General features: G+C 43.5%; 1 protein-coding gene across 1 annotated transcript in view; it reads left to right on the plus strand.

Annotated features, from left to right (window-relative positions):
- CHAT (choline O-acetyltransferase) overlaps positions 1-20,449 on the plus strand; it is a 136,851-nt gene that overhangs the window by 68,534 nt on the left and 47,868 nt on the right. Inside the window, exons 7-8 of the mRNA XM_040320731.1 lie at positions 805-982; positions 17,960-18,129. Coding sequence (XP_040176665.1) covers positions 805-982; positions 17,960-18,129 — 348 coding nt within the window. The remainder of the gene's footprint in view (positions 1-804; positions 983-17,959; positions 18,130-20,449) is intronic.

Below are 20,449 nucleotides of genomic sequence, written 5' to 3' on the forward strand. Positions count from 1 at the left end.
ACCGATCTTGTGTGGGCCCCATAGGTTATTTAATCATCAGTTAAAAAAAAGCCAACCATCTTTAAATTTAACCGATGGATTCCTAACCGATAGGGAAAAAACGATCGTTAGTAGGCACAACAATCGGTTAAAAATCCATGCATGCTCAGAATCAAGTCGACGCATGCTTGGAAGCATTGAACTTCGTTTTTTTCAGCACGTCGTTGTGTTTTACGTCACCGCGTTCTGACACGATAGTTTTTTTAACCGATGGTGTGTAGGCGCGACGGACCATCAGTCAGCTTCATCGGTTAACCGATAAAAACAGTCCATCAGACCGTTCTCATCGGATTGACTGATCGTTTGTACGCGGCATTAGAGTGCCCCTTTAGCAAGAGGCTTGCTTTTGGGGCACTCGGCATAGGGGAGGAGCCAGGACTATCAGCGGGGGACCCAAAATTAAGAGGATCAGGGTTGCTCTGTGCAAAACCATTGCAGAAAGCAAGTAAGTATGCTTGCTATTTTATATAAAAATATACCTTTCGTACTTTCGTATCGCTTTAACCATACACTTGGCTTGTTGCCTTGTAGATTTTGTTGGTCACTAAACAGCAAAAAAGGATGTAAAGCTTGTATTGCATATATTTCATCAGTATTGTTATCAATTAATATTATTTTGATTTGCTAGATAAAACTACAAAAACTGAAACATTCTCACATTTATAATTTTTGTCACAGCAACTGACTATCTGCATTTGGCGAATTGACATTACAAAACTGTCATGACTTGTCATATAACTGATGCATTTGTCATCTGTTTTGCAGTTCTTTGTATTAGATGTTGTCATCAACTTTCGCCGTCTCAGTGAAGGGGACCTATTTACCCAGCTCAGGAAAATAGCTAGGATGGCAGAAAATGAAGATGAGAGACTTCCACCAATTGGATTATTGACGTCTGATGGAAGATTAGAATGGGCCCGAGCAAGAGAGATTCTAATGAAAGGTAACATAATTGCTTTTCTAAATCTGCAATATCAGTTATAAAAAATAATAACCAGGAAAAATAAATGTTATTGCATATAAGGTAATATAATTAATACTATAGATCATAGACCATAAACAGTGGTACCAACATTATTCACCATTCGTACAACTGAAGGTTATTGTAAGTGAAATTCATCTTACATCTTTCAAACATCTGCCTGTGTATGACCTGCACTACAACTTTTATATATTCTTTGATCTCCAGCCCTCTCTCTTCACCGACTTTTAGAAAAATCTGAGGATGACTGGGATAGAAGGATTATGTAAAACATAGGTGTGCAGTGACAGAATGTATGGAAGCAAGCTACAAGGCTAAAATCCAGTTATTCAGGCAACGCATGCACCAAATCACTGTAGACAGGGATGGACTGGCCATTGGGACTACAGGGAGTTTCCCGGTGGGCCGATGGCTCAGTGGGCCGGCTTCAGTGACAGTGGACCGCCGCCCCCCTTCGCTCCTCTGTCTCTCCCTTCCCGCAGCGATTACCTCCTCTCCCTCCCTGGGGGAAACAAAGAAGCAGGGGGAGGACAGAGGAGCATGGGGGAGGGGAAAGACAGCTGACTCAACAGATATGGCCTGGGAGTTTCTCACTTCTGCCTAATCGTGTCCCATAAAGGGGGGCACCAAACTGATTCTTTGCCCCGGGTGAAATAATATCTAGCTTCCCCACTGGTACTGCCTATAAGAGTACCAGTACCAGCCGTTCTAATCAAGTACTCAAGTTCTACTAAAGTAGAACGGCTAGTGGCTAGTGAAGGGGGAGAGGGGGCTTGGGTGGCCGGGGGGGGGTTGCGGGAGTTGTCCGGCCGCCATGGGAGAGACCTGTCAAGGTGGGCCAGTCTGGATGAATTCCAGGGCCAAATTTCTGTCCCAGTCCAGCCCTGACTGTAGACACTACTTTGCTATCAACAGCTATCTGAGTAGGTCAATATCCAACAAAACGTACAGAAATAATAATAGTAGGCGCAACTTATTTATGTACAGCTCTGCGCTTTAGGATATAAGCACTCAAATTGTCCAACCTCAATGATAAAATACCATGGATAAAAGCAGCTGCTAAAAAGAAAACAGTCCAAAGTACATAAAGCAGAAAATGCAGTGAATGACTCCCATAGAGTCCAATACAGTCCTGCAGCAGCGCTGCAAACTCTACGCTTGTTGTGATCCTAGACAGTGTTGAGGTAAGAAAGATGAGCTCAAATCACCACTGTTGTTCACCACGTGGAGGTTAAGGAAACCCCTTCAGGGGATACACTCACCAGATGGTAGATGTAAAACAGCATGTAATCCACCTTACTCGTATTCGGCTATAATCCACAGTTTTTGAACAAAATTGTGGAAGAAGTGAAGACAGTCCCCAGAGAAATGTGTCTAAAGGCTAAAGAAGAAACGACAGGACTAATCACCACAACAAATAATTCGAAGCAATGGGGCTTCATCTCCCAATTTCACAGCCAGTATAAGGAGGTCGAAGCCATCTTTAACCAGCACTGGCACGTTCTTTTATTGGATAAAAAACTGGGCCCAGTAATACCGCAAAAGCCTGAATTTATTTACAGAAAAGCCCCTAATCACAGTGATTTGGTGGTAAAGAAAATTCTAGATTTGCCAACCAAGCCTCAAACATTCTGGGACAAAAATGGCTTATTTTCATGTAGGAAGTGCAAACCGTGCAGGGAATTGAAACATCTACAAAGAGGACTGGATCATTTCTTGTCTCCCTCTAATAATCGGGAATTTGAAATTAAACAATTTATTACCTGCAACAGCAACTTCGTAGTGTATGCCCTCAAATGCCCGTGCGGCCTGTTATACATCGGACGAACCAAAAGACTTCTTAGGCTCAGGATTGCTGAACACATTAAAAATATAAGAAATGGGTTCACAGACCACAATGTGTCTCTCCATTTTAAATTAATACACAACCAAGACCCGTCAGGTCTTGAATTCTGGGGGGTTGAACATTTGGCAGCACATTGGAGGGGCTCACATAGAGTTTGCAAACTATCCAAACGCGAAACAAGATGGATCTATTTGGTGGATGTACTAATGCCGAAAGGCCTTAACGTAGAAGTAGACATTAATTGCTTTATCAGTGACACATAGATACCCATCACCCCACCAATGTAGATATTATCTATCCAGTAAGGGTTTAATTATTTGGTGAATATCCAACAAAAGTCTATAATGCAAAACCTGTTCCTGCTAATGTTACAGAGAACAATAACTTCTGCAACAATATTAAGCCTCACAGCTTACTTTAGGCCATGGGCACAGTTTATTTCCATATGTAATTTTCCCCATACCCCTGGCATTTAAATTTGTTTTAGACAACTTAAAAATTCTTGCCCAAAATCCCACCCACAGATTGCTCAGAGGAACAAAAAACAGCTTTCAGGCTATTTGCCACTACCATTACATACTCTGGGCAATACCCATCTTTTTCTACCAAACGCTGAGCTCATTGGGCACTATCTGGATGTTCTTAGCCCACATATACTGCGTTTTAATAATAAATGTTGAATTTTGCTGAGGCCCACTTCCAATCTCAAGCCTCGTACACACGCACGGTTTTCTCGGCAAGAAGCAGCAAGAAAACTGCTGGCAGAGCTTTCTTGCCAAGTAAACCGAGCGTGTGTTACGAGGCTTTGAGGTTTCTCGTCAAGAAAACTGCCCAGAATCTCGACAAGAAAATTTGAGAACCCGCTCTCTATTTTCTCTTTGTGAGATTCTCGTCAGTGTTTTTCTGCCGAGAAACCCGAGCGTGTGTATACTTACCTCTCCATGGAAACCCGCGCATGCTCGAAATGACTTTGACGCATGCGTGGTAGCTTCCCAGGCATAGGTAGGGTGAAGCAAGATGGCGGCGACGGCATCTAATGTGACGAGCGCATGCTCCTCATAGTCGATGATGTCACTGCGTTCGCGCCATTCAAAAGAACGGTGGTTCTTTTGAATGGTGTGTGTGTACACTTGGCCGGCAAGAGATTCTTGCCAGGAATCTCGTCAGGAAAAACGACATTTTTTTCCTGATGAGAATCCGGGCCGTGTGTACAGGGCTTAAGTCTATTTTCAGTAAACACACTAGTGACTCTTTTAAACTCCTGGTGCCTTCCAGGCTGATACTACTTGACTTATCTTGTAGGTTTCTAGCATAGACTCACCCATCATTGTTTCAGCAGACACATATTAAAATTAGGAGGTAATATCTTATTGATGCCTCTTACTTATTGTTCATGTCCATAATTGTTTATTCAGTAGCTGTAATGTAAGAGTTGATAGACGTATGCCTAAATGTCATGGCATTGTTGCTGTGTACATTCCCTCTCTCATCTAATAAGTTATTGTGCTTGAGCAGTTTAATGTATATAAGTGTGATATGCATATTGCCATCGTCTTTCACACTGGGTATTTATATACCACTACTCAGGGCTTTTTTTTCTCAGAGAATAGGTGCAGGAATTCCCCTTCTGAGTCACCCCTTGTCTCCACCCCCTACCCACCTCCGAGCACTGTCCCTTGGTTCCAACCCCTACCCACCTCCCAGTACTACCCTTTTTAGAGTCATTTGTATAGAGTTTGTCAATGAGAACAAGAAAAGCAATAAAAGAGATCCCCTGCAGCCAGCAGCAATAGACTCCCTCCATAAACAACAGATCATCCCTAGCAACAATGGACCACTTGCAACAATATACCCCCCCACCATGGCAACACTAGACCCCTGGCAGCAACAACAAATCTCCCCGCAGTCAGCATCAATAGACCCTCCAGCAGCCAGTAACAGTAGATCCCTCCAAGCAACAACTGACCCCCCAGCAACATAAGACCCACCCCCAGCAACAATAGGTCCCCCACCAGCAACAATATACCCCCCTGAAAAAATTGATTCCCTTCAGAGACAATAGATCAACAGCAGCCAATATTAACAGACCCTGTAGCACACCCCAGCCCCCCCTTGCCATTACATACATTCAGTGCTGGAGGTGCTGGAACTACGTTCCTGCTTTTTGAATAGGCCAACTGTAGCAATAGGTGGACAGAGGGGAATTGGATCAGCCATGCCACCACAAACTGCAGGCACAACATGTGAGCCCATCATTACAAGGTAATGCAAACAAACAGAACAAATTATGTAACTGCACTAATATCTAGGTAAAACCAATAAAACATCTGAAAGTGTACAATGTCTGTAAGATAAAGATACTTAAATTTTCTTAAAATTATATGCCTTATGAGAAATGACTGAATCAATTACCATGTTCAAGCCAGATCATTCCGACGTTTAACTAATGGCAGAACATTTTGAAGGCTCCCCCAACCCACCTTTTAAGGTTCCATAGTGCCCAAAAGACAGTCCAGGGTAGCCCTGTCATCAAAATCAATGGGGTCAATTTACTGAAACTGTAAAGTACAAAATCTGGTGCAGTTGTGCATGGTAGCCAATCAGATTCTAACTTGAGCTTGTTCAATTAAGATTTGTTTTTTTATGCAGAGCTGTACCAAAATTTGGCACTCTCCAGTTTTAGTAAATCAACCCCAATGTCTCCCCAATGAACGAACACAACATACAGGGATATACAATCTAATACTGACATATAGTCACACACATAGGTTGGACTTGATGGACTTGTGTCTTTTTTCAACCTTACCTACTATGTAACTATGTAACTATATGCACACAGTGCTTAACACACACAGCAGTGCTGCTCAGAAACACTATAACAATGCTTATGAGTATACCGTATATGTGGCGCTGCTTAGAGCCTTCAACACGGTGCTTTCTAATTGTATTATTCCTCCTCATCAACCTGCAATTGATATCTACAGCGTGTTAGAGCACGGCTAATCAGAGGCTTCACTGCTATTTTGCACTGACAGTGCTGAGTCCCACAGCACTTTGTGTCACATAGCTGGGTCTGTGTGTGTGTTCGGTGGCACCGTAACAAGGTCCCGCCCCCCTAGACCGGCTCGTGTGATAGGCGGAACACTGATTCAATCTGCTACCACATGAGCTGGTCTAGGGGGGCGGGGCCAGCACCGCCGAGCACACACACAGACTCAGCTCCCTGACACGCAGCACTCCCGGTCAGGAGACCGGTGCTTTGTGACAAACAAGAGGAGGAGGTGGGAGGGGAGCGCTGCAGCCACAGATCAAAGCAGCCCCGCCGCCCCAGGACAGGCGACCTGTAGCGTGGCCTCTACTGCGCTCCCTTTCTCCAGTAAATGGTCCCGCCCAGGGCATCTGTCCCTTCTGCCCACCCCTTGTACCAGCCCTGGGTCTTCATAATGTTCCCTCATTATCATTTTTGTTATATCAGTAGTGCTTTGCAGTGTTTTAAAAGTGTATCCAACATTATTCTTGTAACTTTTTAAACCATTTTTTGCTGTATAATCAGGTAATTGGAAAATAATTGACGGTGCCTGGATGTCATTCATTTTTATTAGTACATCTTACTCTTTTAGTAGTTCAGCTTAAATTGCCCATTGCCGCACACTCTAGAAGTAGATTTTAAGCAGGACATTTTATAGACTGGGTAATGACAAGAATGAAATTGTAAATGGCAAGACGGAATAACAAGATTGAGGATACTTTATATTTGCTCTGTGTGTGCTTTTAACCCCTTCAGAATACAAATAATTTTTTCCCCTTATAAACTAACTGGCCTCAATGGCTGTCAAATTTCACTTTTATATACTTTTATATACTTTTTTATATATTTTTGAGCTGTCATATATGCACAGGAATACAGTAAAATATTGTTTTCTTTTAAGTCCAGACACATTGAGGGGAATTCACTAGACCCCTTTCACACTGGGTCATTTTGCAGGTGCTATTGCGCTAAAAATAGCGCCTGCAAACCGATCTGAAACAGCCACTGCTGTGTCTCCAGTGTGAAACCCCCAAGGGCTTTCACACTGGAGCGGTGCGCTAGCAGGACGGTAAAAAAATTCCTGCTAGCTGCATCTTTGGGGCAGTGAAGGTGTGTTGTGTGTATACCGTTCCTGCCCATTGAAATCAATGGGACACTGTGGCTATACCGCCGGCAACGCGCCTCTGTAGAGGCGCTTTGCGTTGGTTTTTAACCCTTTCTCGGCCGCTAGCGGGAGGTAAAACCACCCCGCTAGTGGCCGAATAGCTCCACAAAATTGGCAGTAAAGCGCCGCTTTACCGCCGACACCGCTCCCGCCCCAGTGTGAAAGGGGCCTTAGAATAGCACGGACTGAATCTGGAGCAGTTATGAATGACAGCCAATAAGCCTCTAGCTTTCATTTTTAATGCTTGAACGATCTGAGGCTAGAAGCTGATTGGGTACTATGCATTGCAGCTCCAGATTATGCCTGCCCCAGTCTCTATTTCTTTAATAAATCAACACCCAAAATCTTCAACGTGTTTATAACTACTGTATTTATTGGCATATAACACTCACTTTTTTACCCTGAAAATAGAGGGTAAGCTGTGCCTGTGTGTTATACGCAGGGGGCTGTGGAAAGTTGTTTTCCTGAAACTAAAAGTTAGGGTGCGTGTTATACGCCTGTGCGTGTTATACGCTGATATATTCAGTAGTCAAAAAATGCAGAAACTCAACACAAATATTCAAGCTGCTTGTGTCTTTTCTGAATGTACATTCTGTACAAAATAAAGCATTCCATTTTATGCATATTAGTCCATATTGTTTTATTTTAAAAAAAAGTAAACAATATTTCAGGATTTCAATTAATCACAGTCTGAAACGTACCTGCTAAATAAACAACTTTCTGTTGCTGCTGGGCAAGGAGAAGCATATCTGTGTGTAGAGAGGCTAAATTCAGTTTTACAACTGTTTTCTAAAAGTTAAAGGGTCACTAAAGGAATTTTTTTTTTTAGCTAAATAGCTTCCTTTACCTTACTGCAGTCCTGGTTTCATGTCCTCATTGTTCGTTTTTGCGTTGATGTTGCTGTAATTCCTCTCTGTTCTGGATATTTCCTGGTTGTCTGTTTCCTGATAACCACAGTACTGGGAGATTTCTCACTGTGGTCACTAATCAAGGAGGTGTGATTAAAACCCCTCAGCACCAATCCAGTTTGGTTTTACAAAGCATCACTGCCCTCTATTGGCTCTCTGGCTCTGTACATCAGAGAAGCAGGAAACCACAGCAAAAATGAAACTAAACTGCAGATACATTATATGATTGTTTTTTATCTATTTTTAATCATTTTTAAAAGGAAGAAAAGTTAACTATTATGTCTCTATACCCTGTAAACAGTCTTTTCAGCTAAAACATTTTTTTTTCCTTTAGTGACCCTTTAAACCCACTACATGAGTAAAACTATTTTCATATTACTGGGTTTAGTAACACTTTAATGTACACATAAACATTGTATAATACATTTTAGCCCATACTGAGTAAAATCTAGTATTCTTGCAGTATCTTAGCACATTCAAATCCAATATCTCTACCTCTTCACAACTAGCATGCTAAAAGGAAATTATGTAGAACAACAATAGTCTTAGGTTGCTGTTGAGCAAGACATATATGGACAGCCACACACCAAAAAAAACATTGTAAGGTAGCCTTTAATGGTGAAAAAGGATAAAAAGCACTACAAAACACAGCAAGCAGTGGAATATACAGCTGACGCGTTTCGCACTAAGGTCTAGGGCTTAGTCATAGCTAATAATTCTCATGTTGTTGTGTGTAATTCATTATAAAAGTTTCCCCCGTTACATAAAGCAAAATCTATAGAATGCTGTTTATCTACTATTATTATTTTTGCTGTTTTTTAGTCAATCAGACTAACAATCTCCCATCACATACCTTTCTCTAGCAATACCCACCCCCCCACATTTTATTTGTTGAGCTAGATGGATTTGTGTCTTTTCTCAGCCAGACTATGTAATACCAATTAGGAGTCACATGTCTGACTCTGTCAGCTTGTAAACATGATGTGACAATATAGTGATAGGCATAATGTGGAAACTAGTTCAGGGTGACAAAGAGACCTTAGGGGCTTCATGGTGGTGCTGAAAAGAATGAGCCTAACCAAAATCATGGCATTTTCTAAAGACATGGCTGTGATTGTTGTGTGAGTGGAGACAGCAGAACATAAAAGGGAATGTAAGCAAGCCACATCTGCTTCAGCATAAAAAATTCATAGACAAGAAGTTATCCATTATAGGTAATAGATGCAGTTAGATGATATGACCTTCGAAAGACTGTATACACCCGCCTGTCTTCATGCAGCAAAACACATGCATTTTACTGCATAAAAATACTTTTCAAATAGAAATCCTATTATCTCCTATTTGACTGGTTCACATTTATGTGCTGCAGTTTAGTGCAGGGATAGACTGGCCATTGGGACTACAGGGAGTTTCCCCGGGTGGGCCGATGGCTCAGTGGGCCGGCTTCAGTGACAGCGGACCGCCTCCCCCCTCCACTCCTCTGTCTCTCCCTTCTTGCAGTGCTCACCTCCTCTCCCATCCCGCATCACTCACCTGGGGGGGAACAGAGAAGCAAGAGGAGAACCAGAGGGGCAGGGGGGGCAATAGAGTAGCATGGGGGAGGGGACAGACAGCTGACTCAACAGCTATGGCCTGGGAGTTTCTCACTTCTGCCTAATCTTGTCCTATAAGGGGGGGCACCTAACTGATTCTTTGTCCCAGGTGAAATAATGTCTAGCTTCCCCACTGGTACTGCCTATAAGAGTAAGAGTACCAGCCGTTCTACTCTATTAAAGTAGAATGACTAGTGGCTAGTGAAGGGGGAGAGGGGGCTTGGGTGGCCGGGGAGGTGCGGGAGTTGTCCGCCCGCCATGGGGGAGACCTGTCAAAGTGGGCCAGTCTGGAAGAAGTCCATGGCCAAATTTTTGTCCCAGTCCAGCCCTGTATCAGGCCTACGGACCCTTTCAGCCTAAATACTGATACCATTTTCCTTTGAAAGAAAAATGCCTCTCCTCCTAATTCCCTGGGGCTCCTCGCACCACTACTTCATTTAAAAAGTCCTGCATACTGCCCATTAGGGAGTAAAAAACAAACAAACAGAACGCATTTGCGTTTTTAACCGAAATGTTGCTACATAGCAGGGTGGGAGGTTCTCAATACTGGGTTTACACTAGTGGAGAGTACATTGTTGTCTAGATGTGTTTGTAACCAGAATGAAATGCAAACTTGATTCAGTGTAAGGAGAGGACACTCAGCAGCTGTTTAGACATATGGACTGGACACATCTGGAGCACTAATGTGGGACACCAGAACAACCTTTTTAGGGTGTCCCACACAGGTGGTCCAGTGGATACTTGGGGTGTCTCCATGTGTGAAACTTGTCCAAAAAAGGTAAGTATTCCAGCTTTGGTAAGGGAAAAAATCATGTCTTCAGCTTGGAACTCTGTCAAAACAGACATTTGTACCACACTTCCAAGCAATGTTTCATATTGCTATTTCTGGCTATTTCTGGCCTCAAAAGTCGGGTCAGAGCCAGGAGAAGATCAGGGTAAGCCAAGGAACAATCCAGGGTCACAGCAAGACAACAGGAAACAGGTTCAGATTCTGGAACTCAGGGAGAGCTAAAGACAAATCTTATATAGGCCAGCAGAGGGAACCATATGTCACATGATGCGCCTATGGTGCCCATTTCTTCTACTGGCAAAATTGCCAGTACTTCCACGGCCTATTTCCTGACAGACATCTTACTGACTGGAATGGTACCAGCTGATTGTCAAAAAGCAAGTGGTACCAATATTAAAAAATATATACCTGGAGACTACAGACCAGTCAGCAAAACATCAAGTATGTCAATTATTGAAAAGAATGATAAGAGACCATATCCAAGATTTTGCTGATGAAAATAGTTTAATTAGTAGAAATCATCATGGATTCATGTAAAACCATTCTTGCCAGACCAACCTTTCACCATTCTATGGCCCCGTACACACCATAGAATCCATCCGCTGAAAAATCTCAGCGGATCGGTTTCAGCAGGTAAATTCTATGGTGTGTACACGCCAGCGGATCTGTTTCCGCGGATTTTTCTCCCATGCGATGGATTTCCAGCAGATAAATATTTGAAGACATGTCTTCAAATCTATCCGCTGGAATCCATCCCAACGGATTGATCCGCTGGTCTGTACAGACTCACCGGATCAATCCGTCCAAAGGGATCCCCCGCATGCGTCGTAATGATTCGACGCATGCGTGGAATTCCTTATATGACTGCGTCGCGCACGTCGCCGCGTCATCATCGCGGTGATGGCGCGACACGTCATCGCCAGAGGATTTCGGCGCGGATTTCGATTCGATGGTGAGTACACTCCATCGCATCAAAATCCGCGCAAATCCTCGAAAAGGATTTATCCGTGGAAACGGTCCGCTGGACCGTATCCGCAGATAAATCCTCCCGTGTGTACGGGGCCTATGAGGTGAGCTGTAATTTAGATGGAGGAAGGCCTGATGACATAGTATAGAGAAATTTTGCTAAGGCATTTGATACAGTACCCCATAAACAATTTTTTTTGTTCAAGTTAGGGCCTTTTGGCATTGGTGAAATTGTATGCACCTGGGTAGAAAACTGCATAGGCACATCCTGAGGGTGGGGATAAATGGCATATTTTATGAATTTCCAAGGACCAATTCTATTTACTTCTTCATAAAATATATAGATGTTGCAATAAGTAGTTCAGTCTCAGTGTTTACTGATGATACAAAGCTAAGCAGGGCAATAACAGGATACAGCAACTTTACAAGAAGACCTCGTGAAAATAGAAGGAGGGCAGCTATATGGTAGATTAGGTGTAATGTTGAAACATTTAAAGTAATGCAGATGGGAGCTAAACATATGAATGCAAGTTATTCACCAGGAGAAGAACCTCTGGGGGAATCAAACATAGAAAACGATCTGGGAGTCCTAGTAGATCACAGACTCAGCAATAGCATGCTATACCAAGCTTCATCAAGCAAGGTGAGCAGACTACTAGCATGTAATAAAAAGGTATTCACTCAAGAGATAAAGCTAGAATTCTACCATTTTCAAAAACTCTGATTCGTCCACATCTCAAGGATGCCATCCTGTTTTGGTTACCAGCCCTCAGGAAGAATGTCCTTGAACTAGGGAGAGTCCAGAAAGGGCAGCAAAGCTCATAAGGGGGAGAGAGGACCACATTTATGAGGAAACCTTAAACTTTATCTCCCTGGAGAAAAGAAGGTTATGAAGGGATATGATCACAATATACAAATCTTTAAATGGGGACTCTAGAAAGGAAACTATTTAATCTAGGGTTCCTAAAGAAGACACATAGCTACACAATGAAGTTGGATGAGAAGTAATTCAAACGTAAACTGCTTGAGCGGTTCTTTACTGTTAGAGCGGTGAGGATGTGGAACTCCCTTCCATAGTTGGTGGTATCAGCAGGGAGTGTAGATAAATGTAAAAACTTTTAGACGTGTGTCAGCAAATGTACAGGTATATTGAATGTGGTAGTGGCATAAACACACAGACACACTCTGGTTAAATTGGGTGGACTGGTGTCTTTATTCAACCTTACCAACTATGTAACTTTATGCATGTATGTGCCACACTCATATTTTAGAATAATTTTTTTCTAGGGACAGGCACCTCCAACTTCTCTATTTACAATGCCTTTCTGCATAGCCAGCACCCTTTTGGTTTTGTGGGACGGAAGCAAAGCCAAGGGATCAGCAGTTTTTAGAGCGGTATCATCTCTCACTACAAACATTCCAGCCAACATTTGTCGAAAAGTTTCACCATCGCTGCTTCAGCAAAAATCACTTAATTTAAAAATAACTGATACCACCAACATTCTTTCTAACACACAAGCAGATCCTGTAGTACTCATTGCAAATACTTAATTTGTATACAGAAATCTTGATATTTGTGTGTATATATATATATATATATATATATATATATATATATGAAATGCAAAATTCTAAGCATTTGTTAATAACGGTTAGTTACAGCAAGTTGAAGCTAATAATAAGCTTGTTGATTGATTAAAAAACAAAGCAAATTGAACGAGGGCAATGATTTATTACCTGATCAATATTATATTTGTCTTGTGAATTTGCTAACTGATCGATACTATATCTGTTGAGCATACTAGCCTAATGATCTACAAATTACAGTCTGCAAGTACCTAACAGTAGATGAAGCAGTAAATGAATACCCACACCTCTGTTACAGAAACTAATGTAAGATATTTATGACTGTTGAAGCTGAAACCGTGCTAGTTCTTATAAGGAGAACAATGTATTTTATAAATAAAGTATATATTTTTTATTCTTTTTTGAATACTGTAAATTCAGATCAACAGCTAATATGAACAACTACCCTGTCATAGAAACCTAGTCTGCCTTTTTTTTTTTTTTTTCTGGAGGGGGGTTTAACTTTTTAACCTTTATGTCTGGAGGCCACACTACCAAGCCAAAGTCATTTCTCTTTGGAAAAATACATTTAACCATTTATAAGAGGAGATCTCTATTTAACTTCTTGTCTCTTGAGGCACTGGTTCCTTCTGCCCACACAATGCTCCCTGCATGATCATTTAAAAAAGCAACACATCGCATGGGATGGCTTCTTCTTTCTTTTTCTCTGTGCCAGCCTGCCAATAATGTCTATGCAAGATCTGCATAAGAATCTCGGGCCAAATTCTCAAAAGAGATACGCAGGCGGAACTGCTGTTCAGCCTGCCTATCTCTGTGCCTAACTTTGGAAACAATCCTCAAAAGGCTTTTTCCAAAGTTAGGCAGAAGATCTGACATGTGTAAGACACTTACACGGTCAGATCTTAGGATGCAGTACCGCATCCGCCGCTGGGGGCATTTCTCATTGAAATGCCGCTTTGAGTATGCAAATGAGGACTTAAGCAGATCCACAAAGCATTTCAGCATTGTGATTTCTGCGTAAGTTCCGATTTGCTTGCGCAAAACTAGGGCTGGTTTTACAATGTGGAAAATTAGTCACACCATGTAAAAGCCCATTCAAGCGACGGCATTTGTTATGCATTCCCGAGGGAGAACTCCACGGCAATTTGTAAAATCAAAACTGGCATGGGTTCCCCCCCCAGGAGCATACCAGGCCCTTAGGTCTGGTATGGGTTGTAAGGAGACCCCCCCTACGCCGAAAATTCGACGTAGGGGGTCCCCCTACAATCCATACCAGACCCGTATCCAAAGCACGCTACCCGGCCGGTCAGGAAAGGGAGTGGGGACGAGCGAGCGCCCCCCCTCCTGAGCCGTGCCAGGCCGCATGCCCTCAACATGGGGGGGTTGGGTGCTCTGGGGCAGGGGGGCGCACTGCGGGCCCCCCCACCCCAGAGCACCCTGTCCCCATGTTGATGAGGACAGGACATCTTCCCGACAACCCTTGCCGTTGGTTGTCGGGGTCTGCGGGCGGGGGCTTATCGGAATCTGGGAGTCCCCTCAAATAAGGGGGCCCCCAGATACCGGCCCCCCACCCTAAGTGAATGGATATGGGGTACATCGTACCCCTACCCATTCACCTGGAGGCAAAGTGATAGTTATTAAACACACAACACAAGGGTTTTTAAAATCATTTATTAGTCTGCTCCGGAGGCCCCCCCTGTCTTCTTTAGCTCTAATACCAGGGGGGGCTTCTTCTTCCACTCTCCGGGGGGGTCTTCTCCGCTCTCCGGGGGGGTCTTCTCCGCGCTCCGGGGGTCTTCTTCTATCTTCGCCGCTCTCCGCTGTTGACTCGGCGCACCCCGGTTCTTCTGCAGCTGTCCGGTGCCTTCTCCTTCAGCGCTGGCTGCCTGCTATCTTCGTGTGTTAGCTCAATTACTAGCAGGCAGCCAGCGCGGTCTTCTGTGACGTCATCTTCTTCTCTTCTCTTCCCTTCTTCCGATGTTGACTCGACGCCTCTTCTCACTGCAATGATGGAAGCGCGCCTTGCATCCCATTTATATAGGCATCAACGTCCCATCATGCTCCGGTAGGTACCCACGTGGTGGGTGCCTACCCACGTGGGCACCTACCGGAGCATGATGGGACGGTGATGCCTATATAAATGGGATGCAAGGCGCGCTTCCATCATTGCAGTGAGAAGAGGCGACGTGTCAACATCGGAAGAAGGGAGAAGAAGAAGATGACGTCACAGAAGACCGCGCTGGCTGCCTGCTAGTAATTGAGCTAACACACGAAGATAGCAGGCAGCCAGCGCTGAAGGAGAAGGCACCGGACAGCTGGAGAAGAACCGGGGTGCGCCGAGTCAACAGCGGAGAGCGGAGAAGACCCCCGGAGAGCGGAGAAGACCCCCGGAGAGCGGAGAAGACCCCCGGAGAGTGGAAGAAGAATCCCCCCCTGGTATTAGAGCTAAAGAAGACAGGGGGGCCTCCGGAGCAGACTAATAAATGATTTTAAAAACCCTTGTGTCGTGTGTTTAATAACTATCACTTTGCCTCCAGGTGAATGGGTAGGGGTACGATGTACCCCATATCCATTCACTTAGGGTGGGGGGCCGGTATCTGGGGGCCCCCTTATTTGAGGGGACTCCCAGATTCCGATAAGCCCCCGCCCGCAGACCCCGACAACCAACGGCAAGGGTTGTCGGGAAGAGGTCCTGTCCTCATCAACATGGGGACAGGGTGCTCTGGGGTGGGGGGGCCCGCAGTGCGCCCCCCTGCCCCAGAGCACCCAACCCCCCCATGTTGAGGGCATGCGGCCTGGCACGGCTCAGGAGGGGGGGGCGCTCGCTCGTCCCCACTCCCTTTCCTGACCGGCCGGGTAGCGTGCTTTGGATACGGGTCTGGTATGGATTGTAGGGGGACCCCCTACGTCGATTTTTCGGCGTAGGGGGGGTCTCCTTACAACCCATACCAGACCTAAGGGCCTGGTATGCTCCTGGGGGGGGGAACCCATGCCGGTTTTTTCTTTGAAAATTGGAAGTGTAACTTAACTGCTGAAAGTTAAGTTAGGCAGCTTTTTTGAGAATTTGGCCCCTCATTCTTAATTTCTTCTCTGCCTTGTCTCACTGGGATTTTGCAAGACTGCAGAATCTTGTAGTTTAATAACAAGTTCTTCCTGGAAGGTACTGGTGACATAGCTTTGACAGGAAGCAGCTCTGATGCCCTGGCTACTTTTTTAGCGCCTACTGAAAGCCAGGACATGGGTAAAAAATATAATTAATCAAAAATGGCCATTTTAAGCAAAATAGCTAATGTCAACTTGTTGAAAAAATCTTACATTTTATATTTTTGTTATTCAGGCTCAGTAGAAAATGTGCCCTAACAGTTTGCTTTAGATAAAGCCTGCTGCATTCTTTCTGAAAGTAGTGGTCTGACATGCCTTCGGCCTTAAGAATTAACCTTTTCAGGAATTCAGCAATGACCATCTACAATTTCCATACTTCAATCAAAATGGGCTTATCCTTTTATGCCCTCCTGCTGAGCTAAACAAGCTTGACATCCCCAGATGCATTCTGACCTCATAATTATAGTTGTGGCCTCTGCTGTTTGCTTAAAGGCAACTGACAGATCTGCAGTACACTGGAAATTTGAGGGTAAAAGGGATAACTGCACTTTATTTAAATGAGCACTTGTTCTTAACAAGCAACAAAATTCAAAAATAAAATATTTACTGTGCTAAAAATTTTGAAATGTCAATTGTGGGCTGAATACCCCCATGAGGTGGGCTGAATACCCCCATGTTCAGTGCGCACCAGAACATAGCAAAAATTCGGACCCAAACTCCGAACCCCATTGAAGTTTATGGAACCTGAGCTTGAAAAATCAAAAGTCCTATTCTTGTGAGCAAGCCAGGAGTGCTGTAGCACATCAAGGAAAGTTGGTTTTGGGTTGGAGACATCACTGTATGCAGCCATTTCACTAAAATACTGCAAGAATGCTAGTTTCACGCTAGGACATACACGATGCACTACACTGTGGTGTGGTGCCTAAATCCTTACGTTTTTAATTGTGCACGTCTAACTGTAATTTGCATATATATAAATACCTTATGAAAGTTATAAATATAATTTTTCATTATTCATTTTTTTCACACCCACAGTCAGCTCTTACAGTAAACATTTGGAGCCAGATCCACAAAGATCTGCCTATCTTTAGGCAGGCGTAGCGTATCTAAGATACACTACGCCGATGTAACTTAGAGCGTAGTTTCCTTATCCTGAAAGAATTTACGCCGTAAGTTACGGCGGCATAGTGTAACTGTGTCGGCGTAAGGGCGATCAATTCAAATGGATAAGATGTGGGCGTGTTTTATGTTAATTCTACTTGACCCCACGTAAATGACGTTTTTTTTGAACGGCGCATGCGCCGTCCGTGGGGGTATCCCAGTGCGCATGCTCGAAATCACGTCGCAAATAGTCAATGCTTTCGAACGAAGCCCTATTCGCGAACGTTTTACGCAAACGACGGAAAATTCGACGCTGTCCCAAAGTCCATACTTAACATTGCGTACGCCTCATAGACCCAGGGGTGACGTTACGCCGAAAAAAGCCTTACGTAAACGACGTAAAAAATGCGCCGGGCGGACGTACGTTTGAGGATTGGCGTATCCTGCTAATTTGCATACTCTACGCGGAAATCAACGGAATCGCCACCTAGCGGCCGGCGTAAAAATGCACCTAAGATCCGATGGCATACTCAGTCGGATCGAGCCCACATTCAGTCGTATCTTGTTTTATGGATACAAAACAAAGATACGACGGGGCATCTTAGAACTTACGCGGCGTATCAATAGATACGCCGGCGTAAGTTCTTTGTGGATCTGGGCCTTGATTTTTAACTTAATCTTTTTCAGTTTTTCAGGTACATAGATGTATTAGATATGTCAATATACAGTTTTCACTTTAGAAAAGAACGACATTAAAGGATATACCTAAAAATGCGCATATTGTTTGCAGTAATTGTTGACATCATATCTGACGCATTTGTAATGCTCTATATATTTCCCTATATTTTTACAGACTCTACAAACCGTGACTCTCTAGATATGATTGAAAGATGTATGTGTCTAGTGTGTCTAGATGCACCAACAGGTGTAGAGCTGAATGACACCAACAGAGCTCTTCAACTTCTTCATGGTGGAGGTTACAACAAAAATGGTGGAAATCGATGGTATGATAAGCCTATGCAGGTAAATCTTTTTTTTTTTACTTATTCAATGCTACTGGAAGCAGGTCAAAAGGGACTCAATGTTTTGAAAGTTTCTAATACACCCTGGGGCAGATTCAGGTAGCTTTTACGGCGGCGTATCTCCAGATACGCTGGCGTAATTTGAAATCTGCGCCGGCGTATCGTTACGCCGATTCTCAAAGGCAGATACGCTTAAAAAATAGGCTTCCTCCGCCGACGTAACTTGAATGCGGCAGCGTATAATTGTGTGCAATATTACGTTGACCGCTAGGGGCGCTTCCATTGTTTTCGGCGTAGAATATGCAAATTACCTAGTTACGTCGATTCACGAAGGTACTTGCGCCCGGCGGTAGTTTTTTACGTCGTTTGCGTAAGGCTTTTTCGGTGTAACGTTGCTCCTGCTATTAGGAGGCACAGCCAATGTTAAGTATGGACGTCGTTCCCGCTTCGAAATTTGAATTTTTTTACGTCGTTTGCGTAAGTCGTTCGCGAATAGGGCTGGACGTAATTTACGTTCACGTCAAAACCAATACGTCGTTGCGGCGTACTTGAGAGTAATGCACACTGGGATATGTACACGGACGGCGCATGCGCCGTTTGTAAAACACGTCAATCACGTCAGGTCATCACACATTAGCATAAAAAACGCCCCCCCTCCACATTTGAATTACGCGGGCTTACGCCGGCCCCATTTACGCTATGCTGCCGCAACCTACGGAGCAAGTGTTTTGTGAATACTGCACTTGCTCCTGTAAGTTGCGTCGGCGTAGCGAAAATACAATACGCTGCGCCGCCGTAACTAGGCGCGCAGATACCTGAATCTGCCCTCTTATTAACAACATTGGATAAACGTGTGTGTTCACCAATGTCAGAAGTAAAATAGCAAAATAGGAGAGTTGGAAGCTTTGGTGCATGAAGAGAACTAACTGTCAATTACTAGTGCTGAAAATTGGCATTATTCTTCACATGATCAGGATATAAATATTCCTGACTATGCTCTCTTTGAAAGATATAAGGTAAATTAAAAAGGTGGTTGTGTTTCTCTCTATTTGAGAAGTGATCTAAAAGGGATTGTGAAAAAGAGCCTTGATCATGGAGAGTGTGGTGGTGCTGACTGCTGAGGCATTATGGGTTACATTGCATATAGGTGATATTGCATACGGGTGAACATACTTCAAGGTTAACTATTGGCATTTGTTACAGTCCACCCAGTGTTAATGAGGAGGTAGAGATGCAACTCCTTGCACAGATAGAAGGGAATGTAAGGGCTGGGGCAGCAGTAATAATGGTAGCTTTTAACTACCGTAAAATGGCACTGCTGAAAGGCAGATATTTTTTAATATCTATTACAAGATAATTTAAGGATGAAATTTGTAGAAGCCCAAACTATAAATGATGCTCTGCTGGTAGTATCAAACAATGCAGAGCTTATGGCTACTGTTTTTATGAAAGAACAATGCGGTGTCAGTGACCATAACATGATTTAATGCAATGTATGCTGTAAAAAAAAAAGCACATAGTGGAAAGATACAACTTTTGGGAGCAAATTTGCCAAGGCTGAGGGCTGCTCTCCAAGACCTAGATTGGGAGGAAATATTGTCATCAATGAAAACAGAGCAGAAATAGGAATGTTTCAAATTGACTGTATGCAAACACCCAGCAAAAGTACACTCCTATGGACAGCCATAAAGAAAAATAAAATTTAAAGAATACAATTTAAAAAAATAAAATCTTAATGGAAAGAACGTTAGTGACAAAAAAAAACATAGAAAAAAAATCTAAAAAGAAAATCAAGGCTTTAAAAATTCAAAATGAAGGACATGTTCTTCAAATATATTGATGCTGCAGTGCCAGCTTCTCTGAATGGAGTAGGCAATGGAGTGTTGCGTGCTTGTCAAAGCTCCTTCAGTTCTATTAACTACCACACTGCAGTGGATGATTATGGTGGCATGGGGGGGGGGGGCATTGAAGTTGACCGATTTCTGCTAAACCAAGACAGAGCAGCACAACAGCACAAGGGACACACTGATGGTAAGTGATATACCTTGTGCTATTTTTTTTTTTTTTAAGTAAACCTAGGTTTTATGAACCGGTTTACTCTTTTGATAAAAGGAACAATCTTACCCGAGGGTAATGCTTTCCTGTTGTCAGAGGTTACCAACTTGAAAGACAGAAACTGGAGATAGTCCTTAGTAGCAATATGTTACTTCACAAGGGACAGCAGCTTATCCAGACTCTTGGGTCTGCATGTACAGTACCACTGTAACTTAACAGGGAAGGCTCTGATGTCACAGTCACAGACCACTCACACGACTTTCTGA

The sequence above is a fragment of the Rana temporaria genome, chromosome 8 (assembly GCF_905171775.1).
Source record: "Rana temporaria chromosome 8, aRanTem1.1, whole genome shotgun sequence".
NCBI lineage: Eukaryota > Metazoa > Chordata > Amphibia > Anura > Ranidae > Rana > Rana temporaria.